Source organism: Pogoniulus pusillus, chromosome 29 (assembly GCF_015220805.1).
Source record: "Pogoniulus pusillus isolate bPogPus1 chromosome 29, bPogPus1.pri, whole genome shotgun sequence".
Taxonomy (NCBI): domain Eukaryota; kingdom Metazoa; phylum Chordata; class Aves; order Piciformes; family Lybiidae; genus Pogoniulus; species Pogoniulus pusillus.
The window spans coordinates 1,765,310-1,786,035 of NC_087292.1; the positions used below are offsets into that span (position 1 = coordinate 1,765,310).

At 59.4% G+C, this 20,726-nt stretch overlaps 1 protein-coding gene across 1 annotated transcript in view; it reads left to right on the forward strand.

Moving 5' to 3' along the window:
* The first annotated feature begins 3,511 nt into the window (after positions 1–3,511).
* The window catches only part of FAM83C (family with sequence similarity 83 member C), a 35,037-nt gene continuing 17,822 nt past the window's right edge, over positions 3,512–20,726 (forward strand). The window contains exons 1-2 of the mRNA XM_064167851.1: positions 3,512–4,132; positions 13,988–14,155. Of these exons, the coding sequence (XP_064023921.1) occupies positions 3,578–4,132; positions 13,988–14,155 (723 nt within the window). The 5' untranslated portion in view covers positions 3,512–3,577. The remainder of the gene's footprint in view (positions 4,133–13,987; positions 14,156–20,726) is intronic.

The window sequence follows — 20,726 nt, forward strand, 5'->3', positions numbered from 1 at the left end:
GAACCACTCCCTGCCAACATCACCCCTGCCAGCACTACCCCCGCCAGCACCATCCCCACCAGCACTACCCCCGCCAGCACCATCCCCGCCAGCACCATCCCCGCCAGCACCACCCCCTGCCAGAACCACCCCCTGCCAGAACCACCCCCTGCCAGAACCACCCCCTGCCAGCACCACCCCTGCCAGCACCACCCCCCGCCAGCATCACCCCTGCCAGCATCACCCCCTGCCAGAACCACCCCTGCCAGAACCACCCCCCGCCAGCACCACCCCCCGACAGCACCACCCCCCGACAACATCACCCCCTGCCAGCATCACCCCTGCCAGCACCACCCCTGCCAGCATCACCCCCTGCCAGCATCACCCCCTGCCAGCATCACCCCCTGCCAGCATCACTCCCTGCCAGCATCACCCCTGCCAGGACCATTCCTGCCAGGACCATCCCCTGCCAGCACCAGCAGTTCGATTGGCCTCTAGCTGGCAGCTGGTGCCCAGCACCCCCCTCCAGCTGGGGGGGTGCAAAGCTGTCTCCCCTCTGCTTTGGGAGAGTCTTACCCCGGGCATGGCAACCACGAGGCAATGAATTTGGCTGCTGCTGCTGCTGTGTTTAAGAGCCTAATGCTGCACTGCTGTGGCCAGGAGCTTTGGGCAGACGCCTGGGCCATGGGTGGGCCTCTGGGACACTTTGCTCTGGCTGTGGCTCCAGGGCTGAGACAAATCTCCACGCAGCAGCTAAAATGAGGACTTGCCTCACCCAGCTGCACTTGCTGCTTGCACCTGCTCAGCAGAGCACTGCTGTGCTGATGCCTTCCAGAAACACCTCTGGTTGAGTGAGTCTGAGCGCTGTGATCTTTGGGGGCAGGATTTCAGCCTGCAGTAGGGAGGGCAGGAAGAGATCTGCCCCCAGGGGAGCGCTCTCCAAGAGCTGTGCTGCCACGAAGCCATTTGGCAGGCTCCCTTCCACCTCTGCTCGGGCAGGAAGCAGCAGGTCCAGCGTCTGGAAAGCCCAGGGAAGGAGCTGGTGGAGCAGGAGCAGGGGGACCTAAGAATGCAGCGCTGCCTGCTGCTCCTGGCCGAGCTCAGGGGCACTGACCGGGCAGGGGGACGTGGTCTCTGCCTTCAGCCCCTGGTGTGAGCAGCCAACACCTCCAGCTGGTGTGGTTCCCACATCCTGCCTCGGCCAATCAGGCTGTGGAGCACCAGTCAGAGGCAGTGATCTGTTTGCCAGCCGGCAGGGGCAGGGTCTCCCCTCGCCTGCTTTTAGATGTCGCATGAAGAAGCTCTGTCCCTCTGTCTGAGCATTCCTGCTCAGGGCAGAGAGGGAAGAGGCACTTTGCATCTGACCCGTGTCAGATGTCTGCTGCAGGCTGAGGTCCCTCACTCCCTAGAAGCACCGAAGAAGCCCAGCCTGGAGGTGTTGACATCTTCTGTGATTCTGTGTCCTGAGGTTCAGGAGAAGTTGCTGGAGGGAGAGCAAATCACTGCCAGCCAGCAGCTGGAGACAGAGGAAATCTCTTTGCAGGCTCAGCAGCAGTCTGGCACAAAACGAACCTTGTAACCACACTCTTTCCAGGAAGGAGAATCCCACAGTCCTGCAGCTGGTTGGATTGGAAAAGCCCTCTGAGATCATCAGCTCCAACTACCAACCCAGCACCACCATGGCCACTAAACCATATCCCACAGTGCCATGGACAGGGCTCTCTTGAGCACATCCAGGGCTGGGCACTCCACCACCCCCCTGGGCAGCCTGTGCCAATCCCTCACCACTCTTGCAGCTAAGAATGTTTTCCTCCTCTCCAACCTAGCCTTGCCCTGGCACAATTTCAGATCTCCTCTCCTCCTATTACCTGAAACTAGGCAGGAGCCCAACCCCCAGCTCACTGCAGCCTCCTTTCAGGGAGCTGTAGAGAGCAATGAGGTCTCCCTCAGCCTCCTCTTCTCCACACCAGCACCCCTCCCCTCCAGCTCCTCCCCAGCTTTGTTGCCCTTCTCTGGACTTACTCTGTCATTGTAGTGAGGTCTCCAGAACTCAGCCCAGGCTTCAAGGTGTGGCCTCACCATTGCTGATGCAGGGACATGATCACTTCTTCCCTCTTCCTGCTGGCCTTATCATTGCTGTTCCAGGAACATGATCACTTCTTCCCTCTTCCTGCTGGCCTCACCACTGCTGATGCAGGGACATGATCACTTCTCCCCTCTTCCTGCTGGCCTCGCCACTGCTGATGCAGGGATGTGATCACTTCTTCCCTCTTCCTGCTGGCCTCACCATTGCTGATCCAGAGCAGGATGCTGGTGGTCCTCTTGGCCACCTGGGTACATTGCTGCAGCCCACAGAGAGTGCTAGTCCCTTGTGGACACGATTCACCCCAGCTGACTTAGGACCCTGGCTTTGCAGGCTCCCACTCAGGCCTGGCTCTCTCCACTGCCTGTAGACTGGTGGAGCAGAGAGCAGACACAGAGCTTTGAGATAGCTCTGTCTAGCCTGGATGGACTTCACTTACAGGGGGCCTGGGGCCTGTGGATAAGAGGCCAGCTGATCAGATCAGCTATCCAGCCAGCCCTGCATCCTCTGCTTAGCCCCTGTGGACTTTAGTGAGCTGACCTGGGTGGGGGAGGTCACACTGCAGCCCACTGTGTGCCCACTCTGCACGTTTTTCCATGTCCTGCATGGAGTGCTCCTGCCCCCAGCATCTGAAATCACAGATTGATGCCTGCTCCTTCTCCAAAGACAGCTTTGGGGGCTCTGAAGTGAGCCAATCACAGAGCAAGCAGCCTGTGGAGAGCCTCAGCACTGCCCCAGCACCAGACTCGGCACTTTGCATGGCCTTTCCTTGAAGGCTCTGCAGGGAGGTGCTAGAAGCCCACCTGGGCTACTGCTTTGGTAGCCTTTGGTATCCAATGCACTGCACAAGCTTTAGAGATCCCTCCCAGGCCACGATCCCTGCTGTGCTTCCCACGGACGCTGGGACAGCAGCACCGAAAGAGGTCACATTTGGCTTCTCTGCCAGGTGCCAGCCTGGCAGACCCTGGCCTCCCCAGAACAGCTGAGGAGGAGCATCAGCTCTGCCTTCTGGGCCCAGCCTGGTTACCCACTCGGGGAGTTTGGTTTTCAGCCTGACACCAAGCAGCAGGGTTGATGTGGAGCAGATTTCAAGCAGGAACAAGTTCCAGCATCTGCGTTTCCACTGCGAGCACAGCGAGGGACAGAACAGGTCAGAGCTTGCTTGGCCCAGGGTGGGGACTGCTGAGGAGAGAAGGGGAGGGCAGCCCTGGGACGGGAAGGAGCAGCGTGAGGAGCTGATCTTCCTCCCCTTGCAAAAGGGACACTCCAAGCGCCGAGTGGCAGGTGTGTGTCTGGGGATGCCAAGGGAGGCAGCTGAGCAAAACCAGCTCCTCCCCCTGAGTGGGAGGCTGTACCTGGTGATTAACTCCCACGTGGAGGAGTGGAGCTCATGCTGAGTCCTGAAGGAACCTGTTGGGAGGAGCTCAGGAGCGCAAGAGGGGCAGAAGAGCCCTGAAGTCGGGCAGAAGACCAACCCAGCTGGAGGGGCGCTTCGTGGCATCGCCAGCTCCGGTTATGTTCAACTACGTAGCAGCAGAGGTGAGACCTCAGCTGCACCGCAGCTATGGGGGCCAGCAAGGGGTGTCCGGGCCGCTGAGGAGCCGGCTGGAGCAGCTGAGGAAGCCGTGGTGGAGGGAGCCCAGCCCGCTGGTGCTGCAGCACAGCGAGACCGCCAGGCTGGCCGTCGATGCCTTCCTGGAGCAGGGCGAGCCAGGCTACCTGAGCGCCCTGGCCGAGGAGCGGGAGCTGCCCTTCCTCTCGCTCCTGGACATGGAGTACATGAGCCAGCAGCGGAGCCAAAGCCTCCCGGCTGCCGGCGCCGCGACAGACAGAGAGGCCGACCCTGGGGATGCGGACCCGGGAGACAGATCCTCCCTCAACTCCGAACTGACTTCGGGCACCTACTTCCCGCTCATGTCCGACGTGCACCCTCCAGAGCTGGAGCTGGGCTGGCCAGGGGCACCTCTCTTCACCCTGGCTGGGCAGACTCAGGCCACTGTCATCTTCCAGAGGAACAAAGCCAACAGCGTCAAGGACCTGCTGCGCTCGCTGCTCAGCCGGGCGCGCACGGTACGTACGCCCCGCACCGCCCCGCACCGCCCCGCACCGCTGCGCCCGGCTGCTGCTGCCCGCCCCACGGCCCTGCGCCGAGCTCCCGGCGGGCTCCAGAGACCGGGCATCGTCTGCAGGCTGCCCCTGCCCTTTCCTGCCCCTTCCCCGTGCTGTGGCTTCTTTCCAGCTGGGCTTTCACGTCCTGCAAGCGGTGCCCTTTAAGGCGCTCCGAGGCTGTGATTGCAGCTGTGCAGAGTACAGCACCAGAGCCTGGAGCCAACACCTGAAAGGAGGTTGGAGCCAGGTGGGGCTTGGGCTCTTTTCTCTAGGATCAGGTGCTAGAAGGAGAGGAAATGGCCTGAAGTTGTGCCAGGAGAGGCTCAGGTTGGAGATGAGGAAAAACTGCTTTGCTGCAAGAGCGGTGAGGGATTGGCACAGGCTGCCCAGGGGGGTGGTGGAGTCCCCAGCCCTGCAGGTGTTCCACAACCCTGTGGCCATGGCACTCTGGGATGTGGTTTAGTGGCCATGGTGGTGTTGGGCTGCTGATTGGACTGGATGATCTCAGAGGGCTTGGCCAACCCAGGCAGCAATCTGGCTCTCCAAAGCGAGTGGCTGGGCATGCAGAGAGAACCCTCAGCTGTCCTCGGGCAGCAAGCGTGCCCCAGCCACCCTCTGCCGGGGAGCCTGCGCAGCCACAGGCTTTCTGTGAGCCCCCGGACATCACCTCAAGCAGGACAAGAGGACAGCAGCGGTGAGCTCCCGCAGGAGGGAGCAGGAGCTGAGCGAGCTTGTGGGACTGCAACCCCCTGCCTGTGGTCTGGAGTCAGTCAGGATAAGTCTTCGTGTCTCCTAAACACGATGTCTGTGCCGGGCTGGGGCCGAGGTGGGATCAGCCCCTGGGCACCACAGCACAGTGTCTGTTGGGTGGAGGTTGCCAGCCCTTGGCTGCAATAAATCCTGGGTGACTCCTGCCTCTGCTCGCCTGCCAAGCAGAGCCCTGCCACAGGTTTACTCACTCATGCTCCTCCTTGTTTCTTCTCGGTTTGCTGCTTGACTGCACAGTGCAGAGGCAGCTTGGACCACTGCATCTCAGACACTCCTCCAGCTTCTGTTGCCTTCATCCTCTGCTGCTTTCTTCTCATCTCTTCCATCCATATTAATTTTCTTTTGGGGTATTCATTTCGACAGCTTTGGTGATCCTGAGTAAGGCTCTAATGCAAAGTTCACTTTTCACCAGTCAGCTCCCAGGGAATGTCTCTTATCACTCCAGTAATTTCCTATTTAAATGCACAGTCACTCCTTTAAACTTATTGCTGCCTGCTGCAGAAAGAGCAATGCTGCCTGGATTTCCTCTGTGCCAAGACACTGAGCTGTGCTCTTATCTGTCATCATCTGCTGAGCAAACAAAGCTCTGCTGTCCCCAGCACACTGAGCTGGAGTCACACAGCAGCCCAGGATGCTGGGAACCCCCAGAGAGCCACAGAGCACTGGAACTTGGGGGTGAAATGAGCTAAATTGGGATCTTTGGGCCTCTTTTTTTTCCCAGAAGGAGACCATTCTGCCACAGATGTTCCTGCTCAGGTGCAAGCAGCCCTTCAAGCCTCAGCTTCTGCTGCACCTTTGTAGGCAAATATGGGAGGCTTTGTCTGGGAAGTCAGTGACAAAAAGCTTTGTTTGCCCTTGCAGGCAGCTGATAGCTGAGGTGAGCTGGGAAGTGTTCTGGGACACTTTGGATCCTTCTCAGTACCAGAGATTAAGACATAGTCATGGCAGAATGATAGGGTCAGCTGGGCTGGAGGAGACCTCCAAGCTCAGCCAGCCCAACCTAGCACCCAGCCCTGCCCAACCAACCACACCATGGCACTAAGTGCCCCAGCCAGGCTTGGCTGCAACACCTCCAGCCACAGCCACTCCACCACCTCCCTGGGCAGCCCATTCCAGTGCCAATCACTCTCTCTGACAACAACTTCCTAACAACATCCAGCCTAGACCTGCCCTGGCACAGCTTGAGCCTCTGTCCCCTTCTTCTGCTGCTGGCTGCCTGGCAGCAGAGCCCAACCCCACCTGGCTACAGCCTCCCTGTAGGCAGCTGCAGGCAGCAATGAGCTCTGCCCTGAGCCTCCTCTGCTGCAGGCTGCACCCCCCCAGCTCCCTCAGCCTCTCCTCACAGGGCTGTGCTCCAGGCCCCTCCCCAGCCTTGCTGCCCTGCTCCAAACACCTTCCAGCACCTCAGCAGCTCTCTGCAATGGAGGAGCCCAGAACTGGACACAGCACTCCAGGTGTGGCCTTGAAGGCACCAAGTAAATGATTACCAAGCAAATGCCCCCACGTGTCCCAGCTCTCTGGTGACATTATGGTCCTTGCAACCACAGGAAAACCTTCCTGCTGCCCTCTCAGTTCCCAGGAACTCCTCTGTAGCTGCAGGCAGATTGCTCAGGCAGCAGCTGCTTTGCATTGCCCGAGGACTTTCTGAGCTCTTCAGATTTGTTTTGGCTGAGAGTGTCCCACACTGGCAGTGTCCCCCCCCCAGAACTGGGATGTTTTCAGACACGTTTTTTTCACCTGTTGCATGAAGTGGGAAGGAGTTTTCAGCCAGCTTTATTGCCAGAGGTTTACTGGCTTCTGGGCTGGCAGCTCTGGCCAGGGCTTCCCGTGATTCACCTGGTAATTGACAGCAGCTCCAGCTGGTTCACAACCCCAGTGACACAACTTCCAAGCAGTTGCTGACTCATTTTCCTCATCAAACCATCCAAAGGGTTACCACCTCTGTGTCTCCTAAAGACAAAAGGGAACCCCAGAGATAAAACCTCCTTCTGCTGGAAGTGGCAGGAGCTGTGCAGGCAGCCCCTTGCTTCCTGATGCTCTGCTGCCATTTCTGCACTCCCAATAGTGCACAGGGCTGGAAGGGCCCTCAAGGGTCATCCAGCTTCAACCCCTGCCATGGGCTGGACACCTCACATCAGATCAGGGCACCCATAGCCACATCCAGCCTGCCCTTAAACACCCCCAGGGATGAGGCTTCCACCACCTCCCTGGGCAACCTGTGCCAGGCTCTCACCACCCTCATGTTGAAGAATTTCTTCCTAAAGTCTAATCTTAATCTCTCCTCCTGTGGCTTGGATCCATTCTCCCCAGTCCTGTCACTACCTGACACCCTCAAAAGTCCCTCCCCAGCTTTCCTGCAGCCCCCTTCAGACACTGCAAGGCCACAGTAAGGTCTGCTTGGAGCCTTCTCCTCTCCAGCCTGCACAGCCCCAACTCTCAGCCTGTCCCCACAGCAGAGCAGCTCCAGCCCTCTGCTCATCCTCCTGGCCCTGCTCTGGACACCTTCCAGCACCTCCAGATCTTTCCTGTCCCAGGGGCTCCAGAGCTGGGCATAGTGCTCCAGGTGGGGTCTGAGCAGAGGGTGCAGAGGGGCAGAATCCCCTCCCTCACCCTGCTGCCCACACTGCTCTTGCTGCAGCCCAGGCTCTGCTTGGCTCTTTGGGCTTTCTTTTGCTCCAGCTCTCCTGGGGTACCAGCACCTCCTGGGGTACAGTACAGTGCTGCTGGGCTGCGATGCTGAGATCCCCTGAATGCTTTCCCGGGGCCCTGCAGACATGAGAATGCTGCTGGCAGAGCTCTGCTGTGTCTCACAGGGCAGCATCAGCTGATGTTCGGCAGCAGCACATTTCCCAGAGAGAGTGATTGGCACTGGAATGGGCTGCCCAGGGAGGTGGTGGAGTGGCCGTGGCTGGAGGTGTTGAAGCCAAGCCTGGCTGGGGCACTTAGTGCCATGGTCTGGTTGGTTGGGCAGGGCTGGGTGCTAGGCTGGGCTGGAGGAGCTTGGAGCTCTCTTCCAGCCTGCCTGATTCTCTTTGTCCTGGCTGAGCAGCTAAGGGAGCAGTCGGTTGCTGGGTGCCTGTGGCTGGTGTGGTTTGTCTCTCGGCTTTGCCGTGCTCCAGCAGCCCTCTCTGAAGCTGTGCTCTGGATGGGAGCTCTCCCCTCCTGCAGACCCAGGCGACGCGGTGCAGCCACACCTTGGCCCTCAGTCCCTGATGCCATCGCCGGCTCCGTCGGCTGGAGGGGGAGCTCCGCGCTGCTCCCAGCTCTCCCTCTCTCTTCTTTCCCCTCTCGTGGTCCAGCTCCGATGCTGGCTGCACATCTGCCCGGGGCGGTGGAAGGGGTCGCTGGTGGCAGTGCCAGGGGAACGAGCCAAGCCACACAGCTGCTGGCAGAGCCGCGGAACCAGCCGCGCTGGTTGGGACCGGCCCGGACGGCAGCCGCGGCCGCAGGGCGCTGCCGAGCGCTGCCGCTGCCGAGCGCTGCCGCTGCCGAGCGCTGCCGCTGCCGAGCGCTGCCGCTGCCGAGCGCTGCCGGCTGCAGGCCGCAGCAGTCGCTGAGCTGTCGGCTCCCGGCGCTGCGTTTGGCAATGCTGAGCTCTAACCCTGCAACTGCGAGCTGTGGGTTCCTGAGCTGCGGCTTGGCAGCGGCCTGGGAGGCTGCGGTCGGGACGGTGCTGAGCAGGGATGCTCTGAGCCAGCCCCAGCCCTGCGGCAGTCACCGCTGAACGCAGCGGGCTGGAGGCACCGGAGCCGGAGGTGAGGGCAGCGCTGCGAAGCGTGAGAGCTGAGCTGCCAGGAGCCTCAGCTGGAGATGGCTCTCGGGCACCTCACTTCCACTGTTTAGAGACCTGGAAATGATCTTCGAGGCTTTAGACTACAGTTTTGTGCCAATACCTTCTCAGCAGGCTTCAGAGGGAAGCCCCCCAGGGTCCTGCTCCCCCCAGGCGTCCTGGCTGTGGGCTTTGGCTGAGCTGCTTGCTCAGAGACTCTTGTGTGCTCCTGCACAGCTGTGCCTGGGCAGCCCCACCATGGGTGCCAGACCTGTCCTGTGTGAGCCTGGCACAGGACACAACCTCCCCCCACTGGAGTGCTCCTCACTGCCCTGCAGTGCACATGGGGCTGCCAGCCCTTCTCGCCCAGCACCCTGTGGGTGCCTGCCAGCAGCACCACTAGCAGCTCTCCCCCAGTTCCTCCTGTGAAGGCAGCACCTGGGAGGGGCCTGTTCCACCTCCTGGTGCCAAGGGCAGACCCCTGCAGAAGAGGAGGAGTCTGTCACACAGGGCCCCACGCAGCTTGCCCAAGCTGCTGCCCTGCTAGGTGTGGTGTATGCTCCTTGCCCATGCCAGAGCTGTGCCACAAAGCTGCCAGGAGATGCAGGTCTGCCTGCAGCCTGCTGCCCCCAGCCCAGGGCACTGGGCACCGTGGGTGACTGTGCCACATGCTGCTGCCAGCTCAGCCCCAGCCTCACGGTGAGCTCAGCTGATGGGCACTGCCATTCCTGGGCAGGAACCTGTGAGCACTGGCATAAACCAGCAGGACCTTGACTGATGGCATAACTGGGTGGGCAGAGAGAGGAGGGAAGGGCAGTGGAGGTTGCCTGCCTTGCTTTCAGCAAGGCTTTGGCACCATTTCCCATGGCATGCTCATGGGCAAGCTCAGGCAGTGTGGGTGAGGTGAGTGAGGTGGGTTGAGGAGTGGCTGAAGGACAGAGCTCAGAGGGTTGTGCTCACTGGCACAGTCCAGTTGCAGGCCTGTGGCCAGTGGTGTTCCCCCAGGGCTCAGTGCTGACTCCAGTCCTGTTCAACATCCTCATCAACCACGGGGATGAAGGCACAGAGAGGACCCTCAGGCAGTTTGCTGGTGGCACACAAGTGGGAGGAGTGGCTGAGCCACTGCCAGGCTCTGCTGCCATCCAGTGTGACCTGGGCAAGCTGAGAGCTGGGCAGAGGGGAAGCTGAAGAGGTTCAGCAAGGGCAAGTGTAAGGTCCTGCCCCCGGGGAGGAAGAACCTCCTGCAGCAGCACAGCTGAGGGGGGAGCTGCTGGGAAGCAGCTCTGGGGCAGAAGGGCTGGGGGAGTGCTGGGGGCAGGATGGGCATGAGCCAGCAGTGAGCCCTTGTGGCCCAGCAGGCCAAGGCCATCCTGGGGTGTAGCATGGAGAGTGTGGGCAGCAGCTGAGGGAGGTTCTCCTGCCCCTCTGCTCTGCCCTGGTGAAGTTGCACCTGGAGTCCTGTGTCCAGTTCTGGGCTCCCCTGTTCAAGAGGGACAGGGAACTGCTGGCGAGGGGACAGCAAAGGCTACAAGGCTGCTGAGGGGGCAGGAACAGCTCTGGGGAGGAAAGGCTGCAGAGCCTGGGGAGGAAGGGCTGCAGTGCCTGGTGAGGAAGGGCTGCAGTGCCTGGTGAGGAAGGGCTGCAGTGCCTGGTGAGGAAGGGCTGCAGAGCCTGGTGAGGAAAGGCTGCAGTGCCTGGTGAGGAAAGGCTGCAGAGCCTGGTGAGGAAGGGCTGCAGTGCCTGGGGAGGAAGGGCTGCAGAGCCTGGTGAGGAAGGGCTGCAGAGCCTGGTGAGGAAGGGCTGCAGAGCCTGGTGAGGAAGGGCTGCAGTGTCTGGTGAGGAAGGGCTGCAGTGCCTGGTGAGGAAGGGCTGCAGTGCCTGGTGAGGAAGGGCTGCAGAACCTGGTGAGGAAGGGCTGCAGTGTCTGGTGAGGAAGGGCTGCAGTGTCTGGTGAGGAAAGGCTGCAGAGCCTGGTGAGGAAGGGCTGCAGTGCCTGGTGAGGAAGGGCTGCAGTGTCTGGTGAGGAAGGGCTGCAGAGCCTGGTGAGGAAGGGCTGCAGTGCCTGGGGAGGAAGGGCTGCAGTGTCTGGTGAGGAAGGGCTGCAGTGCCTGGTGAGGAAGGGCTGCAGTGCCTGGTGAGGAAGGGCTGCAGAGCCTGGTGAGGAAGGGCTGCAGTGCCTGGTGAGGAAGGGCTGCAGTGCCTGGTGAGGAAGGGCTGCAGTGTCTGGTGAGGAAGGGCTGCAGAGCCTGGTGAGGAAGGGCTGCAGTGCCTGGGGAGGAAGGGCTGCAGTGTCTGGTGAGGAAGGGCTGCAGTGTCTGGTGAGGAAGGGCTGCAGTGCCTGGGGAGGAAGGGCTGCAGTGTCTGGTGAGGAAGGGCTGCAGTGCCTGGTGAGGAAGGGCTGCAGTGCCTGGGGAGGAAGGGCTGCAGTGCCTGGGGAGGAAGGGCTGCAGTGCCTGGGGAGGAAGGGCTGCAGTGCCTGGGGAGGAAGGGCTGCAGTGCCTGGGGAGGAAGGGCTGCAGTGCCTGGTGAGGAAGGGCTGAGCCATCCCAAGCACACTATGGGGAAGTATGGAAAAGCCTGAGGGGATCTCATCAGTGCTGATCAATACCCACAGGGAGGCTGGCAGGAGGGTGGCACCAGGCTTTGGTCAGTGGTGCCCAGTGACAGGACCAGAGGTAACAGGCACAGATTTGAACAGAGGAGGCTCCACCTGAACACGAGGAGGAACTTCCTTGCTTTGAGGGTGCTGCAGCCCTGGAGCAGGCTGCCCAGAGAGGCTGTGCAGTCTCCTTCTCTGGAGCCACTCAAACCCACCCCTGGCTGTGTTCCTGTGCAGCCTGCTCTGGGTGTCCCTGCCCTGGCAGGGGGTAGGACTCCATCTCCAGAGGTCCCTTCCAAGCCCTGCCATTCTGTGGCTCTCTGTGGCTTCCTGTGCATGCCAGGTGCAAGCAGTGCCTCTGAGCCTTGACTGCATCACACCAACTTCCCATGCCAAGCTCAGGCTGGTTCCAGGGCCAAGCCTGCCTCAGACCTGGAGACGAGCTGGAATATTGTGAGGCAGGTGTGGCCAACAGGAACTTGCCTGAGGCCTTGCACCCGATTTGGACTCTGTTTTTTTTTGCTTGGCTTCATCACCAGGGGATGTGTAGCCCCTCAGAGCCTTTTGGCTACATTGCTGTAGGTCTTTGGCTGAAGACCAGCCTGGAAAGTGGTGGTGAAGCCTGCCCTGGTAGCCCAGCAGCAGCATTGGTCTGGGAGGCTGAAGATGCTTCTCACTGATCTCCAGAGCTCTGCCAGGGCTGATTCTGCTGATCCATGCCAGAGAGGTGCATTTCAGGAGTGGAGGAGCTTCTCACAGCCTCATAAGGCTTCTGCAAAGACAACACTGCTGAGGGCTACCAAAGAGTTGTTCTTTGAGCCTCCAGCTCTCAGGGCTAGAGTGAGAGAGTGGAGGTCTGGGCTTGGGCTCCACAGTAGAGGTGATTTTAGCTCTTGGGCTCCAAAAGCCTTTCTGGAGGCATCCACATAGGCCACAAGGCAGCTGTCTGCTGCCTCCAGTTCTGGTTTCTCCAGCACAAGGAGGACCTGGAGCTGTTGCAGAGGCTCCAGAGGAGGCCAGCAAGAGGAGCAGAGGCTGCAGAAGCTGTGCTGTGGGGCCAGGCTGGGAGAGTTGGGGCTGTGCAGCCTGGAGGAGAGAAGGCTGCAGGGAGAGCTGAGAGCAGCCTTGCAGTGCCTGCAGGGGCTGCAGGAGAGCTGGGGAGGGACTCTGGACAAGGGCTGGCAGTGGCAGGCTGAGGGCCAATGGCTTTGAGCTGGGAGAGGGGAGAGGGAGAGTGGAGCTGGGGAAGAGATTGTTGAGAGTGAGGGTGGGGAGAGACTGGCACAGGCTGCCCAGGGAGGCTGTGGCTGCCTCCTGCCTGGAGGTGTTCAAGGCCAGGCTGGCTGAGACCTTGAGCAGCCTGTGCTGGTGGGAGGTGTCCCTGCCATGGCAAGGGGGTGGAGATGGATGAGCTTTGAGGTCCCTTCCAATCTAGGATTCTGTGAGCAGTCACCTGAAGAAATGAATCAGAAGGTGAATGCTCCACGAGTGGAAAGCACAGCAAGGCTGATCTGGGCAGCACTGAAGTGAGTGTGACAAAGTCTGTGCCCTATAGCAAAGCCGTGCTGGTGGGAGGGGTCCCTGCCCCTGGCAGGGGGTTGGAGCTGGATGAGCTTTGAGGTCCTTCATTGTAGGATTCTCTGAACTGCTGCTTGCCTCTTCAGCTGCATTTGCAGGAGCACTGCCAGCAGGGAAAGGCAAAGGGATCCTCCCCTCAGGCTTTATGGTTTTGTCTACTCACCCCTGTAAGGAGTCTTAGAACAAGGATGTGTAGGCACCTGTCTAGAGACCCTCTCCCCTGCCTGGCAGTCTGTCCTCCCTGAGCAAAAGGAGACCTTTCTCTGCTGCCATCTCCACCCTCACTCACACCTGCTGCACTCCAGGGGTGGAACTGGATCATCCTCAAGGTCCCTTCCAACCCACCCCAGTCTTTGACTCTGTGAATGACATTCAGAGTCTGTGCACCTGCATTTCCCTTGCAGCTCTTCCTGTCTGCTCACGGCAGAAGGGACAGGAGGTGGCTTGGGTGGGGAATGTCTTTGTGGTTGAGACACTGGAAGGTGTTTGGAGAAGGGCAGCAAGGCTGGGGAGGGGCCTGGAGCACAGCCCTGTGAGGAGAGGCTGAGGGAGCTGGGGGGGTGCAGCCTGCAGCAGAGGAGGCTCAGGGCAGAGCTCATTGCTGCCTGCAGCTGCCTGCAGGGAGGCTGTAGCCAGGTGGGGTTGGGCTCTGCTGCCAGGCAGCCAGCAGCAGAAGAAGGGGACAGAGGCTCAAGCTGTGCCAGGGCAGGTCTAGGCTGGATGTTGTTAGGAAGTTGTTGTCAGAGAGAGTGATTGGCACTGGAATGGGCTGCCCAGGGAGGTGGTGGAGTGGCTGTGGCTGGAGGTGTTGCAGCCAAGCCTGGCTGGGGCACTTAGTGCCATGGTCTGGTTGGTTGGGCAGGGCTGGGTGCTAGGCTGGGCTGGCTGAGCTTGGAGCTCTCTTCCAGCCTGCATGGTTCTATGCTTCTGTGATCTTCTCTGCCACAGAGGCACAAGGGCTGTTAGAAGCAAAGGTCCAGAAGCAGTCTCCCTGTGGCCACAGGCAGAACTCAGGAGGTCTGAACTCGCAGCTGAAGGGTGTGCAGTCCACCTGGGCATGGGATTTCAAAGCTCTCTTGGTTTTCATCCCTTATCTCCTTAGGTGATAGCAATTGTGATGGATCTGTTCACAGACATGGAGATCCTGTGTGACCTGCTGGAGGCCTCCAGCAGGAGGCATGTCCCTGTGTACCTCATCCTGGATGAAGAGTACCTGAAGCACTTCCTGGAGATGTGCAACAAAATGGCTCTTACCCAGGACGACTTCCCAGTAAGTTTCCAGTCACACTCTGGATGTGGCAAACAGCTCCTGGGATCTCTGCACCCTTTGCTCTGCTCCCTGGGACCTCTCCCTTCTCCCACTGTCCCAGCCTAGGAGACCGTGGCTATGTCACAGCATCACAGCAGCATGCAGGTGGGCAGAGCCCCTCAGCATCCCAGGTCCAACCTAGAGCCCTGCTCCACAGGAGTCACCTTAAGCCATAGCCCCAAGCACCACATCCAAACCAGCCTCACACACCCCCAGGCTGGGTGACTCCAGCCCCTCCCTGGGCAGCTCATTCCAGTCCCTGACCACTCTCTCCCTAAAAGCTTTCTCCTGACATCCAATCCAGACCTCCCCAGCCTCAGCCTGAGGCCATTCCCCCTTGTTCTGCCTCCAGCTACCTGTGAGCAGAGCCCAGCAGCAGCCTCTGCACAGCCTCCTCTCAGGCAGCTGTAGGCAGTGATGAGCTCTGCCCTCAGCCTCCTCCTCCTCCTCACACCAACCATGCCCAGCTCCCTCAGTCTCTCCTCATCAGATCTCTTCCCCAGCCCTTCCCCAGCTTCCCTGCCCTCCTCTGCACTGCCTCCAGCACCTCCACAGCTCTCTTGTACTGAGGTGCCCCTACCTGGATGCAGGTGCTGAGCTGTGGCCTCACCAGAGCCCAGCACAGGGGCATAGCCCCAGCTCCCTCAGTCACTCCTCCAAAGACTTACCTGGTCTAGGAAATCAAGATCAGGCTGGGAGCAGAGGGGAAGGAGTGGGGGAGCCTCCTAGTTCCATGTCTCAGTTGCACACACAGGAAGGGTGAATGCCTTGCAGGGCTGCTGCAGGTGGGCAGAGGTAGGCAAGGAAAGTCCCAGCTGTGAAGGCCTTTATCATCCTGTGCCCTCTCTGCCTTTGCTCTAGGACACAGCACTTACATTGCTGGGAGTTCAGATCCCTGAGCTCAGTTACCTTCTGGCCAGAACAGGCTCTGGAGTCTCCTTCTCTGGAGGCTTTCAAGCCCCACCTGGATGTGTTCCTGGGTGACCTGCCCTGGGTGATGCTGCTCTGGCAAGGAGCTTGGACTGGTTGATCTCTGGGGGTGCCTCCCAAGCCCTGCCTGGCATTCTGTGGTGCTGTGTTGCAGTGCAATAGCTGCAGAAGGAAGCAGAGAGTCTGCTCAGATCATAGAATCAGCCAGGTTGAAAGAGAGCTCCAAGGTCAGCCAGCCCAACCTAGCACCCAGCCCTGCCCAACCAACCAGACCATGGCACTAAGTGCCCCAGCCAGGCTTGGCTGCAACACCTCCAGGGCTGGTGACTCCACCACCTCCCTGGGCAGCCCATTCCAATGGCAAAGCACTCTCCTGATGCAAACCCTGCAGTGCCCTCCTAGCCCTGCCTCAGCCTAAACCCATGTTTTAAGGTGTTAAAAACCCCATGTCAAGATCTGCTTTTGGAGAGGAGACCTTATTGCCCTCTACAGCTACCTGAAAGGAGGTTGCAGTGAGGCTGGAGCTGGCCTCTTCTCCCCAGTTACTAATGACAGGACCAGAGGAAATGGCCTCAAGTTGCATCAAGGGAGGTTTAGGTTGGCTGTTAGGAGGAAGTTCTTTCCTGAGCAGGTGCTCAGGCACTGGCACAGGCAGCCCAGGGAGGTGGTGGAGTCACCATCCCTGGAGGGGTTTAAAAGGAGAGTGGCTGTGGTGCTTGAGGCTATGGTCTGGTGATGAAGGATGCTGGGATGAAGGTTGGACTGGATGGTCCTGGTGGTCCTTCCCAACCACAGTGATTGATAATGATGAGATGTGCTGAGGGACTTGGCTTAGTCAAGGATGTGTCAGTGTGAGACTTGAGGAGCTTGAAGGGCTTCCCAAGCTAAGAGATTCTGTGATCCTGTGGCTTGAGATGATCTGGGCTGTGGGTGAATGAGAGGCTTGTGAAGAGCTCAACTCCCCAAATGATGCTTTACAGCACTCACAAGGGCTGCAGCTCCAAAGGGCCTCATTTCCCCTCAGTTCTGATGTGTGTGCACAGAGGTCTGAGACATTTGTGCTGGTGCTGCTCTGTCCTTCCTTGCCTCTCACAAGCCAGACCCATTGAGGTGATTGTTCACTCTGCAGAGAGATCCAAGAGACCTTCTTGTGGCCTTCCAGAATCTGAAGGGGGCTACAAGAAAGCTGGGGAGGGACTTCTGAGGGTGTCAGGTAGTGATAGGACTGGGGGGAAAGGAGCAAAAGAGAGATGTTGAGGTGCTGGAAGGTGTTTGGAGAAGGGCAGCAAGGCTGGGGAGGGGCCTGGAGCACAGCCCTGTGAGGAGAGGCTGAGGGAGCTGGGGGGGTGCAGCCTGCAGCAGAGGAGGCTCAGGGCAGAGCTCATTGCTGTCTGCAGCTGCCTGCAGGGAGGCTGTAGCCAGGTGGGGTTGGGCTCTGCTGCCAGGCAGCCAGCAGCAGAAGAAGGGGACACAGCCTCAAGCTGTGCCAGGGCAGGTCTAGGCTGGATGTTAGGAGGAAGTTGCTGGCAGAGAGAGTGATTGGCACTGGAATGGGCTGCTTGGTTCTCTTGTGGTGAAAGGGCAGAGAGGCTTGAATTCAAAAGCCAAATATGATGTAAAACTACATCACTCTTTGTCAGTATGGAGAAATAGCCCTGGCCTTAAGCAGAGCAGCCTGCACCAAATACTCTGGCAAATGGATTTGGGAAGAAAAGTAAGTGAGGGCATTCCAAGTGCAGGAGCTCATAAACTCATTTCTGTGTTCATAGAATCAGAGAATCAGGCAGGCTGGAAGAGAGCTCCAAGCTCAGCCAGCCCAACCTAGCACCCAGCCCTGCCCAACCAACCAGACCATGGCACTAAGTGCCCCAGCCAGGCTTGGCTGCAACACCTCCAGCCACAGCCACTCCACCACCTCCCTGGGCAGCCCATTCCAGTGCCAATCACTCTCTCTGCCAACAGCTTGCTCCTAACATCCAGCCTATACTTTCCCCAGCACAACTTGAGACTGAGTCCCCTTGTTCTGTTGCTGGTTGCCTGTTGTGAAATGCTGGTCACAAACATCTAGAGGGAAGGCAGCACAGCCTCCCCCACTGGCACTTAGACAAGAAAATAATGAAAAGAGATTTAATGCAGTGTGCTGGAAGGTGTCCAGGGCAGGAGGATGAGCAGAGGGCTGGAGCTGCTCTGCTGTGGGGACAGGCTGAGAGAGTTGGGGCTGTGCAAGCTGCAGAGGAGAAGGCTCCAAGCAGACCTCACTGTGGCCTTGCAGTGTCTGAAGGGGGCTACAGGAAAGCTGGGGAGGGACTTCTGAGGGTGTCAGGCAGGGATAGGACTGGGGGGAGGATGGCTCCAAGCTAGAGGAGATTGAGATTAGACCTTAGGAAGTTGTTCAGCATGAGGGTGGTGAGAGCCTGGCACAGGTTGCCCAGGGAGGTGGTGGAAGCCTCACCCCTGGAGGTGTTTAAGGCCAGGCTGGCTGTGGCTGTGGGCAGCCTGATGTAGAGTGAGGTGTCCCTGCTCATGGCAGGGGTTGGAGCTGGATGGTCCTTGAGGTCCCTTCCAGCCCTGCCAGTTCTGTGATTGATTCTATGGCAGCTCTTTGGTGTTTGCTTCCATGAACAACTTCATCACCCAAGCCCCATGGTGGATCCAGAGAAATTCCATCTCCCAGCATCTACTGACTCTGGCTTCTTACCCCAGAGCCTGGCCCTCAGCTAATCACAGGCAGAGTGAGTTGGCATTCCTGGAGGTGTCTGAGTCTCTCTGGTAGACCTGAAGCCATGTCTTGTGCTTGAATGACTCAGCAACATTTGCCTCCCTCACTCAGTGACTCAGCAGCAGGTCTCAATGTCAAGTGCCTCTTGAGCTGGTGCATCTCAAACCATACATGAACACCTTTGGTGTTCACATCAAAGTGGGATGAGGGCACAGGTTTTACCCCTGCCCCCATGTTTTATCCTTACCCCCATGTTTTAATCCCTGCCCCCATGTTTTATCCTTACCCCATGTTTTAATCCCTGCCCCCATGTTTTATCCTTACCCCCATGTTTTACTCCTATCCCCATGTTTTGTCTCTGCCCCCCATGTTTTACCCCTGCCCCTATGTTTTACCCCTGCCCCCCATGTTTTACCTCTGCCCCCATGTTTTACCCCTGCCCCCATGTTTTACCCCTGCCCCCCATGTTTTGTCTCTGCCCCCCATATTTTACCCCTGCCCCCATGTTTTAATCCCTCCCCCATGTTTTAATCCCTGCCCCCCATATTTCACCCCTGCCCCCATGTTTCACCCCTGCCCCCCATGTTTCACCCCTGCCCCCCATATTTCACCCCTGCCCCCATGTTTCACCCCTGCCCCCCATGTTTCACCCCTGCCCCCATGTTTTACCCCTGCCCCCATGTTTTAATCCCTCCCCCATGTTTTACCCCTGCCCCCCATGTTTTACCCCTGCCCCCATGTTTTGTCTCTGCCCCCCATGTTTTACCCCTGCCCCCCATGTTTTACCCCTGCCCCCATGTTTTGTCTCTGCCCCCCATGTTTTACCCCTGCCCCCCATGTTTTACCCCTGCCCCCATGTTTTGTCTCTGCCCCCCTGTTTTACTCCTGCCCCCCATGTTTTACCCCTGCCCCCATGTTTTGTCTCTGCCCCCCTGTTTTACTCCTGCCCCCCATGTTTTACCCCTGCCCCCATGTTTTGTCTCTGCCCCCCTGTTTTACTCCTGCCCCCCATGTTTTACCCCTGCTGCCATGTTTTGTCTCTGCCCCCCATATTTTACCCCTGCCCCCATGTTTTAATCCCTGCCCCCCATGTTTCACCCCTGCCCCCCATATTTCACCCCTGCCCCCATGTTTCACCCCTGCCCCCCATGTTTCACCCCTGCCCCCATGTTTTACCCCTGCCCCCATGTTTTAATCCCTCCCCCATGTTTTACCCCTGCCCCCCATGTTTTACCCCTGCCCCCATGTTTTGTCTCTGCCCCCCTGTTTTACTCCTGCCCCCCATGTTTTACCCCTGCCCCCATGTTTTACCCCTGCCCCCATGTTTTGTCTCTGCCCCCCATATTTTACCCCTGCCCCCATGTTTTAATCCCTCCCCCATGTTTTAATCCCTGCCCCCCATGTTTCACCCCTGCCCCCCATGTTTCACCCCTGCCCCCCATATTTCACCCCTGCCCCCATGTTTCACCCCTGCCCCCCATGTTTCACCCCTGCCCCCATGTTTTACCCCTGCCCCCATGTTTTAATCCCTCCCCCATGTTTTACCCCTGCCCCCCATGTTTTACCCCTGCCCCCATGTTTTGTCTCTGCCCCCCTGTTTTACCCCTGCCCCCCATGTTTTACCCCTGCCCCCATGTTTTATCCCTGCCCCCCTGTTTTCCCCCTGCCCCCCTGTTTTACTCCTGCCCCCCATGTTTTCCCCTGCCCCTCTGTGCTGTCACAGCCACCAGAGGCCAGTCCCTGGCCGTGTACAGGCAGCCTGGGGAGCTCAGGCATGCTCAGCCTGCCAGGGAGGAGGAGGAGGAGGCACAGCAATGCCCAGAAGCAGCCCCTGGAGGGGTGGCAGGGCCGTGGGTCTGTGCCTGCAGAGAACATCTGCAGGCAAATCACCGCTCTTGGAGCCTGCCTTGTGTCTGCAGCTGTCCCACACTGCGGTGTCAGCCCAGACTGAGCTCTGCTGCAGGCAGAGAGGAGGCTGCCACCGCCCCCAGCAGCACCCAGCAGCACCCAGCAGCACCCAGCAGCACCCAGCAGCACCCAGCAGCCATGGGCAGCACCCAGCAGCCATGGGCAGCAGCCAGCTCCAGCAAGAGGCACAGAGCTGTGTGCAGCCTGCCCCAGCCACCAGCAACCTCTCTCTTTTGCAGGGCTGATGCTTGGCAGCTCTCAGCTGCCCACGGGGGCACCTGCCAGGACGAGCACAAACAGTTGGAACCAGTTCCTGGTGTGCCCAAGCCACTGCAGGTGGCAGTGGAGCTGGGCTGGAGGGGCAGCAAGGGTTGAGCTGGCAGGCCAGGGCAGGTGCAGCCTTAGGGGGGGTTATTTGCATGCCAGGTGTTTTGTTTGGCTCTACCATAGACACCAGGCCAGGGACTGCTCACTTCTGCCTTGCCCGGGTGAGGTGCACAGGTCCTGGCAAACTCCTCTTACTAAAAGGATCCTGATGGACACTGAGATACCCAAGCACAGCTCCAGGCTGGGTGAGCAGTGGCTGAGAGCAGTGCTGAGGAGAAGGCCTTGGGGGCGTCAGGTGGTGCCAGAGTGCCCAGGAGCCAGCACTGGTGGCTGCAGCCCAGAGCCAGCTGTGTGCTGGCTGCAGCCAGAGCAGGGAGAGCAGCAGCACAGGGAGGGGATTCTGCCCCTCCACTCTGCTCTGCTCAGCCCTCACCTGCACCACTGCCTCCAGCTCTGGGAACACAGCACAAGGAGGACCTGGAGCTGCTGCAGAGGCTCCAGAGGAGGCCAGCAAGAGGAGCAGAGGCTGCAGAAGCTGTGCTGTGGGGCCAGGCTGGGAGAGTTGGGGCTGTGCAGCCTGGAGGAGAGAAGGCTGCAGGGAGAGCTGAGAGCAGCCTTGCAGTGCCTGGAGGGGCTGCAGGAGAGCTG